This window comes from Emys orbicularis, chromosome 12 (genome assembly GCF_028017835.1).
Source record: "Emys orbicularis isolate rEmyOrb1 chromosome 12, rEmyOrb1.hap1, whole genome shotgun sequence".
Classification (NCBI taxonomy): Eukaryota; Metazoa; Chordata; order Testudines; family Emydidae; genus Emys; species Emys orbicularis.
The window spans coordinates 54,936,487-54,951,970 of record NC_088694.1 but is presented as its reverse complement, the minus strand read 5'-3'; the positions used below and the strand labels follow the sequence as shown (position 1 = coordinate 54,951,970).

Here is a 15,484-nt window from a genome sequence, read left to right as displayed (position 1 = left end):
ATAAATCTCTCCCTACATCTTTAGTTTGATAGTTGAGAGGAGTCATTTCTTCATGGAGGCTGCCCAGGGATTTGGACACCCAGTTCTGGTAGAGGTCAATGGGAGTTGGGCACCTGATTCCCCTTTGAAAAGAACTAAATAATTCTGCACTCGCTTATACACTTGGCCACACGGGGGCAGCTTTCACAGGGTAAAGGGCACTACGGGAAGGAGTTCTAGGCAGTAGCACACGGTTAAGACGGGAGAGAAGGGGCTGGTCCCTCATTGGCTGGGCACACGAGGGGGGAGAAGAACGTGACCGATCCCTCCAGCAGAGGAGACCCCAACACACGGGCCAGACCCAGGGGAGAACCCAGCAGCGTCCCCGCGCCCTGGGCTGTCAGGGAGCGCAGGGATGGGGAGGCCGCGGAGGCTGTGCTGGGTGATCCAGCTAATGCACGTGTGGGGTAAGGGCTGGGGAGACAGACCCGCTGGTGACTAGCAGGGAGCTGGGGCTGGATTTCATTGACTGTGTGGTGGGGAAGAAGGGAGTGAAATGGGGAGATCGGCCGGTCTCTCCCCCCACAGCCTGTCTCTCTTCCCACCCTGTCCCGCGGTTCCCGGGGGCAGGTGGCTCGGGGCAGTGTCTGACTCGGTTCCCCCTTGTCTCTGTTATTCCCAGTGGCCAGCGGGCAGCTCTCTGTGGAGCAGAGCCCGCAATGGCGGGGTGTCTCCGAGGGGCAGAATGGCACCGTGACCTGCACTTACTCCAGCGCTATCACCAGTTTACACTGGTACCGGCAGGCTCCCGGGGAGCGGCCCCTTTTCCTGCTGATGCTGCACGGCAAGGGGAGCGAGACACAAGAACCGAATTTCACTGCGGATCACGATCCGGAGCAGAAGCGGAGCTCCCTGCACATCCGCGGCTGCCAGCTGGGGGACACCGCCCGCTACCTCTGCGCCGTGGAGACACCGTGACACAGGGCGCAGCGCAGCCTGTCCACTAACTCTGGGGGTGCCCCGGGAGGGGCTGCGGGGCGCTGGGGGCGCGCAGGGCGGGGTGGGACAGAGCCCAATGGGGAGACGGGGAAGAGGAGTTTATAGCCCTGCTTGGGGGGGGGGGGGGCGATGGGAGGGGACCGAGGAAAGGTGGTTTCGGTTCCCAGCTCTGCTAGAGGCGGTTTGACCTTGGGCATGAAGGCAGCATTTCCCCAGGAGCCCCAAGGAGCGGTAGATGCTTCTATGCCTGCGGCCTCACCGCTAGTGTCTGGGGTCTGGCGTGGCAGGGGACTTCTCCTGGGTACTTCCTTGGCTGCCGTGTCCACTCCCAACTGGGTTTTCTCTGGCCTCCAGGAGCCAGCCAAGTTATTCAACAGCTCACCCCCCTTTCCGGGCTAACAAACGGGGCAACTTAAAATCCAAAGCAAGTGTCCAAATAGCTTTTCTACCCCTGCCTGGGTCCACTGAAGTCCTCTGCCTCTTGGCCCCTGCTTCCTCTTGTCTCTCTTCTTGCCCAGCATAATGTCCAGCTGCTTCCCTTCGCCAGGGACTACAGCAGTTAAGCTCCGAGGAACTCCTCGCTTCTTTCAGGATCTATCTCAGAGACCCTTCTCAGGAGCAGCGTGGGTCTCTATCTCCTGTTGTAGGCCCTATCTCAGGGACCTCCCCCTTCCCCACAGGAACTTACCCTACTGTCTGTGGGTGACTCAATGTGACAGCCACATGCTCTTCCCACAGAGAGCCTCCCCTCACATCTCTCTCCAGGACCGTCTTTCCTTTAACGAGCGCCGTGCCCTATTTAAATAGTGCTCTGCCTGCTTCACCACCACAACTGGGCGTCGGGGGGCAGCCCTTCTAATTAACCCCCATTACACCCAGCAGGGATCACTAATGAGCCCTTATGTTGCCTGCTCATGAGTGAGCTGGTAGCCGAAGCTAGCTTGCTGCAAAGGGCCGGCCAGCCTATGACGCCGCCCAATCCCCGTTGAAACTTTCTTATTATTGCTCAGTTGGGTCTGATGGTGCTAGGCGCTGTACAAAGAAGCGACTCGTGCAAGGACACTTAGGAGGCCAGAGCCAAGACTGTCAGAGCATTTTATAGGAGTTAGGTGCTTAACTCCCATAGGCACCTTGGAAAAAATCCAACCCTAATCTCCCTGGGTTTCAGTTCCCCATCTGTATAATGGAGGTGGCTAATACTATTTTCTCTGTCTTTTCTAGTTAGACTGTACGTTTCATAGAGCAGAGACTGTCTCTATATATCCGTGCATTGCCCAGCAAAATAAGGCTCTGATCTCAATTGGATTTCCAGGTGCTACTATAATATCAAAACATAATAAATGGTACCAACAGGAGCTCTGAATGTGTAATTCGTTTGCATATATGCTATGTGACCAAAGGCCAGCAAGTAGAAATAAGGCAAACGTTTTTAACAGTGTGGGTAGTTAACCATAGGAACAACCTGCCTGGGGGTGTGAGGGATTCTCCATCCCTTGAAGTCTTTGAATCGGATTTGGATGGGACACCTGATAATTCATGGGATGGTGAGGGTGACTCCGGGCTGGCCTCAGTGCCCCAGCAGGGTGCTAGGGGGCGCTGTGCTGCAGGCAGCAGGGTGGGGGCTCTTTATGGGGCTCTCTTCCCTGAGAGCTAGTGCTGAGCCCAATGTGACACTAGGGGGCGCTGTTCTGCAGGGAGCAGGTTGAGGAGCTCAGGCGGGAGGGCCCCGTTTTAGCCAGTTCTGATTGCAATCTGCCAGTGGGGTGGTGCTGTCACTCAATCAGTGGTTAACTCCGCCAGGAAGTTTGGCTCTGCTGCCAGTCTCCAATCAATCAGGAAACACTAATTGCTTGTTTGCAGCAGAGCTGTCACAGACACGTCGGTTGTCATGTCGAGGGCCACGCAGCAGCCTGAGAGCTAACAAGACTTGTGGTGCAGAAGAAGAGAGAAAGTGTGATACTGGGGCAGGAGGAAAATCTTTTCATTATGAAGGAAAAAAACCTACTGTGGGCTGTGACCACTTTGGTATTACTTGGTAAATAGAGACTGTACAATTGGAATCTTCTTAACTCAGAGCCAGACTAGAAGTGAGGGTTGGGGAGTCTTGGTGAACTGGGCAGGGGTTTTCAGAGTGAGGGTTTGGGTACCTAGTTCTCTTAGGCTCCTTTGAAAAATTTCAGCCTGAAGCTTTGATAAACTTTGGCTGAAGGGGATGGATCATTTGATAATTACCTGGTCTGTTCATTCCCTCTGGAGCACCTGACATCGGCCACTGTCGGAAGGCAGGATACTGGGCTAAATGGACCTTTGGTCTGACCCAGTATGGCCGTTCTTATGTAATGGGAAAATATCGCAATGCTGCCCAGTCCTTGGGCCATTCTTCCTATGGGTAAAAAATTTCAATGGAAATGACTGGGCATCTGAGTAAACCTGATGGTGGGATTGGAATAGTAATAAATAATAATACTATATAATAGTATGATAATAATAATTAATAATAATTAACAATTAATATATATGTACCAATTATTATTAATAAGCAAGAGCCAATGATTTCCACCTAGGGGTGGGTGCTGTGCAAAGAAAAATAAGTAACAGTGCCTGATCCAAGATGACGCTGAAGAATACTATTGTCATCATCAGGATAATCAATGAGGGACGTTCTCCATAAAAAATTCAGTGGCAACATTCTACGACTAACCTCTCCTTCACCCCCTCTTTGTAACAGGCTCCAGCATGGAAGATGCTGTAACGCAGACCCAGCTGGGAGCATCAGGTGTGGAGGGTGGGTCTGTGACCTTGGACTGCGCTTATGAAACTGACGCTAGCTATTACTGGAAACTGTGTGTTTTACAACAGATTGATGTATGAATAGATGATACACATGGAAGGACAGATTGATATGGATAGATAGGAGCATTAAGAAATTAGTGAGAGGCAACAGCAGAAAGAAAGGTAAATAGATACACAGATAGACATGGAGAGAGACATAACAACATAAGAACAGGCATACTGGGCCAGACCAAAGGTCAGTGTCCTGTCTTCCAACAGTGGCCAGTGCCAGGTGCCCCAGAGGGCATGAACAGATCAGGGAATCATCCAGTGATCCATCCCCTGTCGCCCATTCCCAGCTTCTGTGGATAGACAGACCTTTGTTATGTACAGTAACACTCTGATATACGTCGTTCTAATGCTGTAATTTTATTTCCCTGCAGTCTCCTGCTGTGAGGCCCAATTGGTTCAGAGACCCGAGTCACTGGTTGTTCAGGAAGGAGACATCTCCACCGTGACCTGGACTTACACCAGCGCTTACCAAACCTTCCAGTGGTACCAGCAGCTCCCGCGGAGAGGGCTGGGCCCTCAGTGACTGTCAATGCTAGGGAGAAAGTCACTGATAGGCAATTCATGGGCGAGCACCTGGAGGATTTGAAAAGCAGCTCTCGGCCCAGCTCGGAGTCCCAGCTGGGGGACTCAGACCCCTACTTCTGTGGGGTGGAGGTACAGCGACCCAAGCTGGGCTCAGTGTAAAAACCCCCATCCTCTGCAAAGCAGCTTGGTGGGGGAGATACAGGCACAGAGGTCCCCAGCTGGTGTGAATGCATCATAGCTCAGCTGGAGTCAATGGGCCAGATCCCCAGCTGGTGTAAATTAGCATCATTCCACTGGAGTCAATGGGCCAGATCCCAAGAGCTCACAAGACATATGGGCAGGAGAGAGACAGGCAGAAAGTAAAAAGAGAGTCACAGGGAGGGGGAGGGGGTTTACCAAGGTCACACAGCCGGGGATAGAACCTAGCAGCCCTGAACCCTATTCGAGCCGGCGATCCACCAGACCTCACTGCTTATCAAATGCAGTGACTTTATTGGCATCACTGTGGGTTTACATTCACTTACGTAACCAGCTGTAGGGCCGAGAGTCCCTAGTATTGTTCTTTCCCACTTAACACTCCTTAAAACATATGGCCACAAAAATTAAAAACAACAGGTTAATCCTGGAGGGACTTTTTCTTTAGGAAATGGAATTTTACAGGGAAAAGTCCCTTCTCTGGACCACATGGCATCATCCAGCGTTTGCAGCAATGGAAAAATCCACTGGCAGCAAAGGGAAAAACGTTCCCAGCTTTTGGAACGAGCAGGTCACTTGGGAAAGAGATGATGGGTACGTTTTCTGCTGGCCCTGGGTCTCTCTGCGGTTCAGGCTGTTGTCCTACAGAGGGCGCGGTAGCACAGGCAGCATTGCTCTCTATAGACAGGGCGCACCGGTTAATTCCCATGGTCTAGTTCTCCTGCCAGCCCCCTCATACGTGGTGAGGCCTGTGGGGGGCTCAGCCAGGGGCGCTGGAACAATGTGCACAGTGGGGTGCTGGGAACCATTGAACCAAACTGTAAACCTGGATAAGATGGAAACCACGTCAAGCCAGGGGGTGCGGCAGCCCCCCCTCTCCCCAGCACCCTGAGTTCCAGCACCTTTGGGCTCAGCCGCAGGGCAGGTATTGAGGGGAGGGGAGGGGAGGTTCATACTTGGCGGCAGGAGTCATTCACACCTCCAGCTGTGACATCACTGCCTGATTTCTAATCTTCACCATTCAGACAGCGGCTCTCCTCCCTCGGCCCAGGGCTGCAGGGGGACGACAAGAGCTGCCGCCTGCGTGACTCTCTCCCAGGCTGGCTGGAGAGAAAAGCGGCAGTGCCCTGCAGAAGAGCCGAGACACTGAGGTGATGGCCATGGTCTGGGACTCAGCCATTGTGCTGATTTTGCTTTTCAGTGAGTAAGATTCCAAATCCCATTTCTGAAAGATTCTCCACGTGCCTCCCCCTTCATTACTGGCGCTGAGAGACCTTCCTCCTCCTTCTTCCTCCTCCTCCTCTGCAAGAAGGGATGCTCTCAGGCAGGGATTTAGGTGCCCAAATCCCACTGGAATTGAATTTCCATTGACTCTGGGAGTCTAAATAAAGAGGAGGGTGATCTGTTCTCTATGGCCACAGAGGGTGGGGCAAGAAGTAAGTGGTTTAGTTTGCAGGAAGGGAGAGTGAGATTAGATGTTAGGAAAAATTTTCTAACCTTAAGGAGAGTTAAACTCTGGACCCGTTAAATAGGGAGGCTGTGGAATCCCCATCGTTGGAGGGTTTGAAGATCAGGTTAGACAAACACCCGTCAGGGATGGTCTCATGGCCTCAGAAGGGGTGGGGTGGGGGGGCACTACACGACCTCTTGAGGTCAGCCCGACATTTCCATGATTCCATGAAATCCCTTCAGCTCCTTTAAAAATCCCAGCACCAAGAACTCCCCTCAGTGACAGCATCCTCTGACTAACCTCTCTTTCCCCCTCTCCTTGTGCCAGGCTCCAGCATGGAAGATGCTGTAACTCGGACCCAGCCGGCAGTGTCAGGGGTGGAGCGAGAGTCCGTTTCCCTGGACTGCACTTATGAAACTGCTGCTAGCAGCTATTATTTGTATTGGTACAAACAGCCCCCTGGGGAAAGCCTTATTTTCCTTTCTTGGCAATATTCTGGAGGAGCAAAGAGGAATGAGGCCGGGGAGAGATTCTCTGTCAGTTTGGAGAAGTTCAAAAGCTCCGTCAGTTTGAGGATCACAGCTCTGGAGTTGGGGGACGCGGCCCTGTACTTCTGCGCTGTCAGTAGAGATACACACAGTGTTGAAATTCATAGGGAGCCCTGAACAAAAACCCGACACCTCCCCGCTACTGTAAGAAACTGACTCCTGCAGGTGAAGTTAGGAGGCGAGCACATGCAGGCAAGGGATGGGGGTGGGGGTAGAGGGCTATGAAGTGGGGTGAGACCTGCCACAGCTGGCTTCCTGGAGATGAAAACCTCTTCCTGATTTCTGGGGAAAGGCGGCACCACAATGGTACTCAGAAATTCGCCGCAAAGAGGAGATGGAATGAGACAGAGGCAGAGTAAGATCCCATGGCTGGAAGTCGGAGTGAGACAAATTTAGACTAGAAAGAAAGTGCACATTTTTAACAGTGAGGGTAATTAAACACTGACACAACTGACCCAGGGACACGATGGATTCTCCATCATTTGAAATCTTTATATCAAGACTGGGTGTCGCTCCTCTAGGTCAGCCACAAGCTATGGTCTGGGTGCAGGTATCTCTGAGTATCCTTCTCTGGCCTGTGTTAAAGCAGGAGGTCAGACTAGATGATCACAAAGGTCTCTTCTCACTTTAGGATCTATCCATCAGTCAATCTATTAATATCTCACTGGGGGCTGGCGAAGTCTGGGATGGGGTCCTTGTGGAGTTAGGGACCCCGAGTTTATTCAAAACCAATGGTTGCTGGGCATCTAACTCCCCTAGGATCCTTTGAAAAACCCCAGTTGAAATTCCATCCTGGTTTGACACTTAACCCAAGGGACACCTAACCCTCACTTCTGCACTTAACTGGCACTTAGGGCTCTGCACAGGGGCAAACATCAGGGCATGGTCAGAAGAGCTCAGTTGGTCCTGGAAAGAGAGCTTCCAGATTTATACTGAGGCTGGCATTCTCAAAGGGCCTAGAGGATTTAGATGATCAAGTTCCATTGAAATTCAATAGGATTTAGGCATCTAATTCCCTTAGGCTGCTTTGGAAAAGTGGATGCTCAATCTGCATTAATTTAATGGGGATCGGGCATCTTTTTCTCTTAGGCTAGTTTCAGACTCTCAGCCTGCATGTTCAAGTCACAGGAACTACAAACCGCATTGAAAGTAGATGGTTCCCCATCACCTAAAACCGAGAGCGAAGTAACAGAACTGCCTCAGGCCCTGCTGGGTTAATTTGAAAAGAAAATGTAATAAAAATGTGGCAAACCCAGTTCTGAAAGCAAACAAACAAGTTTGTGGTTACGCGCTGCCATCTGGTGGCCACTGCGTTTCACTTTGACAGGTGCAGGAATTAATGGGAAGTGGTTCAGGACTTTTCCACCACTGTTTTACTACCAAATATAAAGGCACATCCTTATTTCAGCCTGGACATTGAAATGTCATTTAGACACATAACTACTTCTGTGTTTCACGGACACAGACACAAACACAAAATTTCTGTCACACACACTCACAAAGTTACTCTCTTTCTTCTCTCTCTCTCATAAACACACACACACACACACACATTTCTACATAAGGGAACTCACAATTCACAGGCACAAACAAGTCACGCACACCCAGAATAACATATATCCCAAATATCAGAGGGGTAGCCATGTTAGTCTGGATCTGTGAAAAGCAACAGAGAGTCCTGTGGCACCTTTAAGACTAACGGATGTATTGGAGCATAAGCTTTCGTGGGTGAATGCCCACTTCGTCACATGCATCCACAGGACTCTTTGTTGATATATACCAAAGTTGCTCTTACATACATCAAACACCCACACAATCACTCACACACAACCTTCAAATTCTCTCACTCACACACCATAAAGTGACACAGACACTCACACACTAGCACACATCCCAAACTCACTCACATGCAGATCAAACACAAATGCACTCTCTCAAAGGCTTGCACCCAACAAACCCTCTCTCTCTCTCTCTCTCTCACACACACACACACAGGTGCGCGCGCACACACACACACACACACAAATTCTCTTATCTGCTGAAACCTGGTCATTTCTGGCCTTCTTGATATCATACATATTTGGAAATCTGACCCCTTGTTTCCTCTGACTCAGACTAACCATTGCTAGACTCCTTAACTTCACAAAAACTCAAGAAATGTGCCATTGCGAGGCTAGGTGGCCAAATATCACTGAAATTCAACAGGACACGGGTTCCTAACTCCCTTTCGTTCCTTTGAAAATCCCAGGCTAAATCCAATCATGTCTGTGTGGTGCTGAGATACTGCAGGGGTTGGGTCGGGGGTCGGGGTGGGACAAAGGCGCTTTTAAAAATATTTTCAAGTGAGCCCAAGGGAATTAGGTGCTCAGCTCCCAGTGGAATTCAAGGGAAATTGGGCTACAAACTCCCTCAGAAATCTTTGACCATTCCAGCCTAAAACTGCCTGCATTGGGTATTTCTCTGGCCATATTACCACAGTGTCTACCCACCTCACAACCATCACTTTATTGGTCCACACAATACCCGTGCGAGGTGGGAAAGTGCTGTTACCCCCATTTTATGGCTGGGGATCTGAGAAACAGAGGGGCAGATTTTTAAAGGGCTTTAGGTACCTGGTGGGATTTTTCACAAGTGCCTCGGTGCCAAACACCCCTTTAAAATCAATGGGAGTTAGGGGCCCTGGGTGTGTTTGAAAACCCCACTGGGCCACCCTTTAAAAACATGGCCCTGAGTGACTTACCGAAAGCCACCCAGAACGTCTGACGGCTTTGTCTTCACTACCCGCTGATCCGGCGGGTAGCAATCGGTTTTTCGGGGATCGACTTACCGCGTCTAGTCAAGACGCGGTAAAATCGATCCCTGATCGCTCTGCCGTCGACTCCGGAAATCCACCTCGGCAGGAGGCGGCAGCGGAGTCGGCGGCAGCGCGGCAGCGGTCGACTTTCCCGCGTCCTCACCGATAGGTAAGCCGACCTAAAATACGCAACTTCAGCTACGGTATTCACGTAGCTGAAGTTGCGTATCTTCCAGGTCTACACTAACCCCCCCACTTCGGACTAAGGTACGCAAATTCAGCTATGTTAATAACGTAGCTGAATTCGAAGTACCTTAGTCCGAAGTTACCGCGGTCCAGACGCGGCAGGAAGGCTCCCCCGTCGATGCTGCGTACTCCGCTCGCCGAGCTGGAGTACCAGCGTCGAAGGCGAGCACTTCCGGGATCGATCCGGGGCACTTCCGGGATCGATCCGGGATCGATTTATCGCGTCTTAACCAGACGCGATAAATCGAACTCAGAAAACCGATTGCTTACATCCGGACCCGGATGTAAGTGAAGACGTACCCTATGGTACCCTTAGGTCGGAACCCCGCTGCAGTGTAGACCTAGCATGACAGGCTAGGTGGAGGAAGGACTCGAATTCAGGCCTTGGTTAGTGCTATAGCTACTGGGCTCTCCTGTCGCATCTTGGTTGCTGCTGTTCGGACACCGCTAAGGAATCCCCTCGTGCCAGGTGCCTTTGTCTACGCTGGGGGTGTACAGCTCCGAGACGGCAGTTGAGCTTGTGCAGGAGCAAGCGGCGGCAGTTACGGGATCCTAGGCTGGTGTGTGTGTCACATGATGTGTCTGAGAAGAAAAATAAAATCAGGCAGAGATGAGCCAGGCACCCACTGCATCTCAGTGTCTGGTTGCTACAGGTGTCAGAAATTCACCTCGCCACCCCCGAGAATCATGAGGCTGCAAGTCCCCTGGGTCTTTCTTCCTTTGTACTGTAAGTTTCTGCTCAGAACACGCTGGGCTCTTCCAAGCCAGCTGCGTCGCTTGTAGAACATTGAACTAGGAACGACTGGAGACTGTTTGATTCAGTTCACAGCTCTGTTTGATTCAGAGTTACAGCACCTATATATGGGAAAGAGGGGGCTGCCAATGGGACACACTCTGTCTCTGATCTATTTAAATAGTCACATTGCCCTGGGGTTATTCGTTAGCATTTCTTACCTCTTTTCAAGACTGGGGAAGATTATAGGTAGAGAGAGATACGGTGCATGGGAGAATGGATGGACGGAAGGGTGCTTCAGAGGGAAGGATGGGGAGACAGCACATAGGGAAGAATGGTCAGATAGGTAGAATGGCAAAGTAACACACTCTCGGCTACATTTCAACTGTTCTTTTGTTTCCCTCCAGTCTCCTGCTGCGAAGCCCAGGTGGATCAGAACCCCCAGTCGCTGGTTACTGGGGAAGGGAAGGTCTCCACCATGTCCTGTGCTTTTACCAGCAAGTACCAAACCTTCCACTGGTACCAGCAGCTCCCTGGGCGAGGCCTGACCTACCTGCTGTCCGTGAGCCCTCAGGAAAACGCTACTGAGAAGCGGTTCGTGGGGCAGCCCCTGGAAGATGGGAAACGCAGCTCTCTGCACATCACCGACTCCCAGCTGGGGGACTCAGGCAGCTACCTCTGTGCGCTGGATGTACAGTGACACAGGCAGAGCTGGGCTCAGAGCAAAAACCCTCATATTCTGAGAGACAGCTTTGGGCAGGAGATGCAGGGACGGATCCCCAGATGGTGGAAAGCAACATTACTCCATGGAAGTCAATCACAGAATCATAGAAATGTAGAACTGGAAGGGTCACAGATAGGTTATATAGTTCAGGCTTCTGCACTGAAGCAGGAGTAAGTATTATCAGACTATCCCCGACACTGTCTAATCTGGTCTTAAAAACCGCCAATGATGGAGATTCCACAACTTCCATAGGCAATTTATTCCAGTGCTTAACCACCCTGACAGGGGGCTTTTCCTAACGTCTAAACTAAATCTCCCTTGCTGCAATTAAAGCTCATTACTTCTTGTCCTGTCCTCAGTGGTTAAGGAGAACAATTTATCATCTTCTTCTTTAAAACAACCTTTTACCTACTTGAAGACTGTTATCATGTCTCCCCTCCTTCTCTTCTCCAGATGAAACATGCATTTTTTCTCTTTTCCCTCGTAGATCATGTGTTCTAGACCTTTAATGATCTTTGTTTCTGCCCCCTGGGCTTTTTCCACAATTTTCCTGAAGTCTGGTGCCCTAAACTGGTCGCAATACTCGAGTCACAAAATGATGTTCACTTTCTTTGCAACAAGATTACATTGCTGACTAACATATAGTTTGTGATCTACTACAATCCCTAGATCCATTTCTGCAGTACTCCTTCCAGGGCCTGGGGCTATTAGATTTTGTGGGGCCGTTAGGCTCCAGGGCAGGACCAAAATGAGGGGTTCAGTGTGTGGGAGGACACTGAGCCAGGAGGGTGGGTACGGGAGGGGGTGAGGGCTCCAACTGGGGGTGCGGGCTCTAGGGTGGGGCTTGGGATGAGGCCTTTGGGATGCAGGAGGTGGCTCCAGGCTGGGGACAAAGGGTTTGGAGTGTGGGAGGGGGCTCAGGGCAGGAGGTTGGGGTGGGAGTGCGGGGTCTGGGGGGGATTTGGGGTGCGAGAGGGGGCTTGGGGTTGGAGTCTGGGTGAGGGAGTGGGCTCAGGGTTTGGCTGTGTGGGTCTACCCTCTAGAAGGGATTTAGGGTGCTGGAGCGGGCTCAGGGTTGGGGTGCTGGGTCTGGGAGGGAATGAGGGTGTGGGAGAGGGCTCAGGGTTGGGGTAGGGGGTTGGGGTGCAGGGCGCCTACCTGGGGCAGCTCCCGTTTGGTGTGTGTGTATGTGGGGGGGAACAGGTGGCTCTGCGCGGCCCATGCTGCTGCCCTGGCATGCGGACGCCACCCACACAGCTCCCATTGGCCGCGATTCCTGGCCATACTTCCTAACTTTCCTATACATTGGGATAGTTTGCTCTTGTGCCCATAATAATATTGCTCTAGAAAAGCTGCCAACTCTCCTGCTCTATTTTTCCCTATAGATTTGCTTACCAGGGGAGTTTACCAAGTCTCTGAGTTTTCAAGGGGACAGATCCTCAGCTCTTGTAAATTGGCAGCGGTCCATTAGTGTCAATGGAGCCATATCCCCAGCAGGTGTAAATCGGTGTAGGTCCATCGGAGTCAATGGGGAATGAAACTGTGTATGCGTCTGTCATTCTCGTGATCTGTCAGCTGGGATTCCCCTGAAGCAAAGAACTTCTTCCCCACCCCTTGTGTCCCAGGGCAGCAGATGGCGCTAGAGTGCGCGCAACCTCCCCTGCAAACCCTGGTTAATTCCCACAGCCTGAGATCTGGGCGGGACCCAGCCCAGCACAGTTCACAGAGCTGCTGTTCCTCCCCGGGGCAGACAATGAAACAGCAGCCTCTGTAGGCAGAGAATCCTTCCCCTTGAGAAGGGGGTAACCTGAGGGGAGGGAGAATTCTCGTTTCCACTGGTCTCCTGCAAACCTTCCTCGGATTGACTCTGCTTCGGTATATTCCTCTGCGAGGGAGAGAAGAAACGGAGCTCACCATGGCCTCAGAGAGTGGAGCTGTTCTGTGGAACCTTCTCCTCACCTTTGCTTTTCTCTGTGAGTGAAACAAATATTTTCTCGTTCTAAAGGGTAAAAAGATACAGACTCTTAAAAGTCAGTGAGGGGCAAGATATTTTATATAGATAGGTAAATAGTTAGATAGATAGATCTCCATTACGCTATCTATTTATGAACTACTTCACCCATCAGGATAGAGGGGTCTGCCAATGGGAAATATCTCAACCTCTGATCTGTTTGAACAGTAATATTGCTTTGAAGTTGTTTGTTAGCCTTTCTTGTCCTGCTTTTTTAAGATTCAGGGAGAGTACAGAGAAGAATAAATAGATGCTGATGGCAAGATCTATATCTATCTGTATAGATAAGTAGATATAGATACTGGGGATAGAACAGCAGAGCGATGGATGGAGGCTGCAGAGGGAAGGCTGGATAGATAGATCCATAGAGAAAGAGTCAATGTAACACTCTCATAATATTTATTTTACCTCCTATTATTTCTTTTCCCTCCAGTCTCCTGCTGCGAAGCCCAAGTGGATCAGAGCCCCGAGTCGCTGGTTACAGGGGAAGGGAAGGTCTCCACCATGTCCTGCTTTTTCACCAGCGCTTTCAAAGTCTTCCAGTGGTACCAGCAGCTCCCTGGGCAAGGGCCGATACACCTGCTGACCGCGAGCTCTAATGAGAATGTCACTGTGGGGCGGTTCATAGGCGAGCGCCTGGAAAGTGGGAAACGCAGCTCCCTGCACATCACCGACTCCCAGCTGGGGGACTCAGGCAGCTACCTCTGTGCAGTGGATGCACAGTGACACAGGCAGAGCTGGGCTCAGGGCAAAAACCCTCATCCTCTGACAGGCAACTGGGCCGTGGAGATGCAGGGGCAGATCTCCAGTTGGTTTAAAGCAGCGTAATTCCATGGCAGCCAAGGGGACAGATCCTGAGACGTTATAAAGGAAAACAGCTCTAGTGGAGTCAATGGGGCCATATCGTGAGGACCAGAGGGCTGGAACCCAGGTCTGCAGATCCCGGGACAACTGTGTGAAGATCAGTGTAAATCCGGAGTCACTCCACATGTGTTCATTGTGGTAACTAGATTACAAGAAATCCGAGACACGAATTCACTTTCTTTTCTTTCCCTTTCTTCCTACGGGATACTTTCTCAAGGAAAGTTCATTACTAAACATAACCAGTGGGAAACCATCTTCCCTTAAGGGAGCCGAATGCAAAATATCTCTGGCTTCAAAGCTATAAGGTCATCCACGGTTCATTAGCAACAAGAAACAAACAAAACTAACTCCCCTCCCTCTATGAAAGCCAGAACAAAGTTTTCTGCTCCCCCGTGTCCCCGTCCAGTTCAGACAAGAGCCCGGGATGGGGCGCCCCAGAACTGAAACCACTTTCTGGTTGGTCTATACATCTAGTTTTTTCTCTCCACCTACTCCGTTACGCCGCACCCCAACCCTCTCCAGTCCCGGGCCCCGAGAGACTTTTTAGCAGCGCAGCGGAAAGGCAGCTACCAACCAAGCACAGAGAGATTTGGTGCTTGACACCAAAAGTCACAATTTAATTTGGAGCAGAAGCAGCGTTCCCGGATTCCTTCAGCCCGTCGCTCAGAAGACAGGGGTCGGCTTCCCTCTGCGAGAAGAGCTTAATTAATTTCTTTTAACATTGCTGGGGGCGGGGGTGCCTGAGTGGAGAGAAAACGGAGCCGCTCCGTGCAGAAGCGCAGAGACACCGAATGTTCATTGAGAGGATGCTTAAAACCCTGGTCTCCACGCTTGTGCTGATCCTTGTTTCGAGTGAGTCAGATTCCCACGTGGCATTTCTGGGCATTATCCCCCCTCCCCCCCCTTAATTTATTAATTTTCACCTGTGTCCGGGTGTCTTTCTCGATGACACTTCACGCTGCTGCTGCTCTTGATAGTTTCCCTGTCTGTGTCTGGGGGATTTTCATGCTCTGTTGTTATTATTTTTCCTCCCAGGCGGAGAGGTGGACGCGAAGGTTTCTCAGCCTGCTGCGCTGTCTTTCCTGGCGGGGGGCAGGGCTGACCTCCCCTGTAACCACAGTGTCGCTGCCTATGACAGAGTTTTTTGGTACTATCAGAGGCCCGGAGCTGCCCCTCGAGCTGTGATCTCTGGCTACAACTCCGCGGAGACGTCGGAGCGGTTTGAACTGTCCATTGACCCCTCCAGCCGGTCCGCTCCGCTGCGCATCACCAAGGTGGCGGTGGAGGACTCGGGGGTGTATTACTGCGCCGTGAGAGGCACAGCGAGAGGAAATGCAGGGCGAGCTGAACAAAAACCTCCCCCACTCTGAGGCTTCTCTACACTGCCAAGTTTCGTCACCAAACACTGCCTTTTGGCAACAAAACAGCGAGAGCATAAACACTGCAGCAGGACCTTGTCGAAAAAACTGCCCAATTTTGGTGACAATGAACTTCCAACCCTGCGAGGGCTTCTCTTCACTACCAAGTTTTGTTGATGAAACTAATGTTGACACGAAAAAACCGACAAAAGCA

General features: G+C 51.2%; 2 gene segments (V, D, J or C); both read left to right on the top strand.

Moving 5' to 3' along the window:
- Positions 1 to 394: 394 nt before the first annotated feature.
- On the top strand, positions 395 to 957 carry LOC135886438 (T cell receptor alpha variable 27-like). The segment is given in 2 exon segments: positions 395 to 446; positions 662 to 957. Coding segments are annotated over 2 exon segments (348 nt in total).
- A 13,746-nt stretch (positions 958 to 14,703) lies between these two features.
- On the top strand, positions 14,704 to 15,282 carry LOC135886437 (T cell receptor alpha variable 26-1-like). The segment is given in 2 exon segments: positions 14,704 to 14,764; positions 14,948 to 15,282. Coding segments are annotated over 2 exon segments (396 nt in total).
- Positions 15,283 to 15,484: the final 202 nt, after the last annotated feature.